Source organism: Octopus bimaculoides, chromosome 12, assembly GCF_001194135.2.
Source record: "Octopus bimaculoides isolate UCB-OBI-ISO-001 chromosome 12, ASM119413v2, whole genome shotgun sequence".
In the NCBI taxonomy this organism is placed as follows: domain Eukaryota; kingdom Metazoa; phylum Mollusca; class Cephalopoda; order Octopoda; family Octopodidae; genus Octopus; species Octopus bimaculoides.
This window is the reverse complement of record NC_068992.1, coordinates 64,598,250-64,599,444: the sequence shown is the minus strand read 5'-3', so window position 1 is coordinate 64,599,444 and position 1,195 is coordinate 64,598,250. Positions and strand designations below refer to the sequence as shown.

Below are 1,195 nucleotides of genomic sequence, written 5' to 3'. Positions count from 1 at the left end.
ATCACACAACCGCTACCACCACCACCACCACCACCACTACCATCACCACCATCACCACAACTACCACCACAACCGTCGCCGCCGTCATCGCAACCGCCGCCACTACCACCACCACCACCACAACAACAACAACAACAACAACAACATCACACAACCGCTACCACCACCACCACCACCACCACTACCATCACCACCATCACCACAACTACCACCACAACCGTCGCCGCCGTCATCGCAACCGCCGCCACTACCACCACCACCACCACAACAACAACAACAGCACCATCTTTACGTCTAAGAATACACAGACCCTACAGCATAATATTCAGAAGATACTAACCGTTTGAAAGAAGATGGCACTTGTACCAGACGTCTTTTTTCCTGTTCCACATAAGACCTGGCGATGTTCTCCACGTTCTCACCAGACCTTGTGCCAAATGTCGTGTCATGCATCCCCAATGGACGAAGAATTTTCTCTGTGACTACATCTTCCCATGTGTTGTTGGCCAGTTTCTCCGTAATTAAAGTCGCCAATCCGTACATGATATTGTTATACACATAACTACCTCGGAAATCGGCAATTTCTTCGAAATATTTAAGGAACCTGTTTTATTTATTTATTTATTTATTTGAAAAAGATAAAACGAGAAAAGAAAGAATTATTACTATTGGGTTGGCAACTAAGTTTCCGCGGTTTTTTGAAATTTAAATTTTTAAAAGGTTTAATAAAAAAAATAACAACTAATTAATCAATAATGTATTCACTCTTGTTGTTTACAACTTCTTCCCAACGTTCAACAAGATTTTCAATATCTCGTTGGTAGAAATCACCCGATTTCGACTCGAAAAACTGATCCAGCCAAGCTCTCAATTCTGCATCAGTACTGAACGAAACTCCGCGCATAGCATTTGAAAGAGATCGAAAGAGGTGGAAATCCGTGGGTGCCATATCAGGAGAGTACGGCGGGTGTGGCAGCACTTCCCAGCCATGCCAACCTAATATTTCTACTACTACTAATAAAAACGGTTTCAAATTTTGGCACAAGGCCAGCAATTTTGGGGGTAGGGAATAAGTCGATTACATCGCCCCTTCCCCCCAGTGTTCAAAATACCGCTAAGTGTTTCGCCCGGCGAGCATACGTTTCTGCTTGCTCGCCACCTTACTGTGATAGAATATTAAAAATAAAATCCATTT

The 1,195-nt window shown here is 43.4% G+C and overlaps 1 protein-coding gene across 1 annotated transcript in view; it reads right to left on the bottom strand.

Annotated features, from left to right (window-relative positions):
* Positions 1-633, bottom strand: part of LOC106884471 (uncharacterized) — a 5,910-nt gene extending 5,277 nt beyond the window's left edge. The window contains exon 1 of the mRNA XM_014935873.2: positions 341-633. Coding sequence (XP_014791359.2) covers positions 341-543 — 203 coding nt within the window. The 5' untranslated portion in view covers positions 544-633. The remainder of the gene's footprint in view (positions 1-340) is intronic.
* Between the last annotated feature and the right edge of the window lie 562 nt (positions 634-1,195).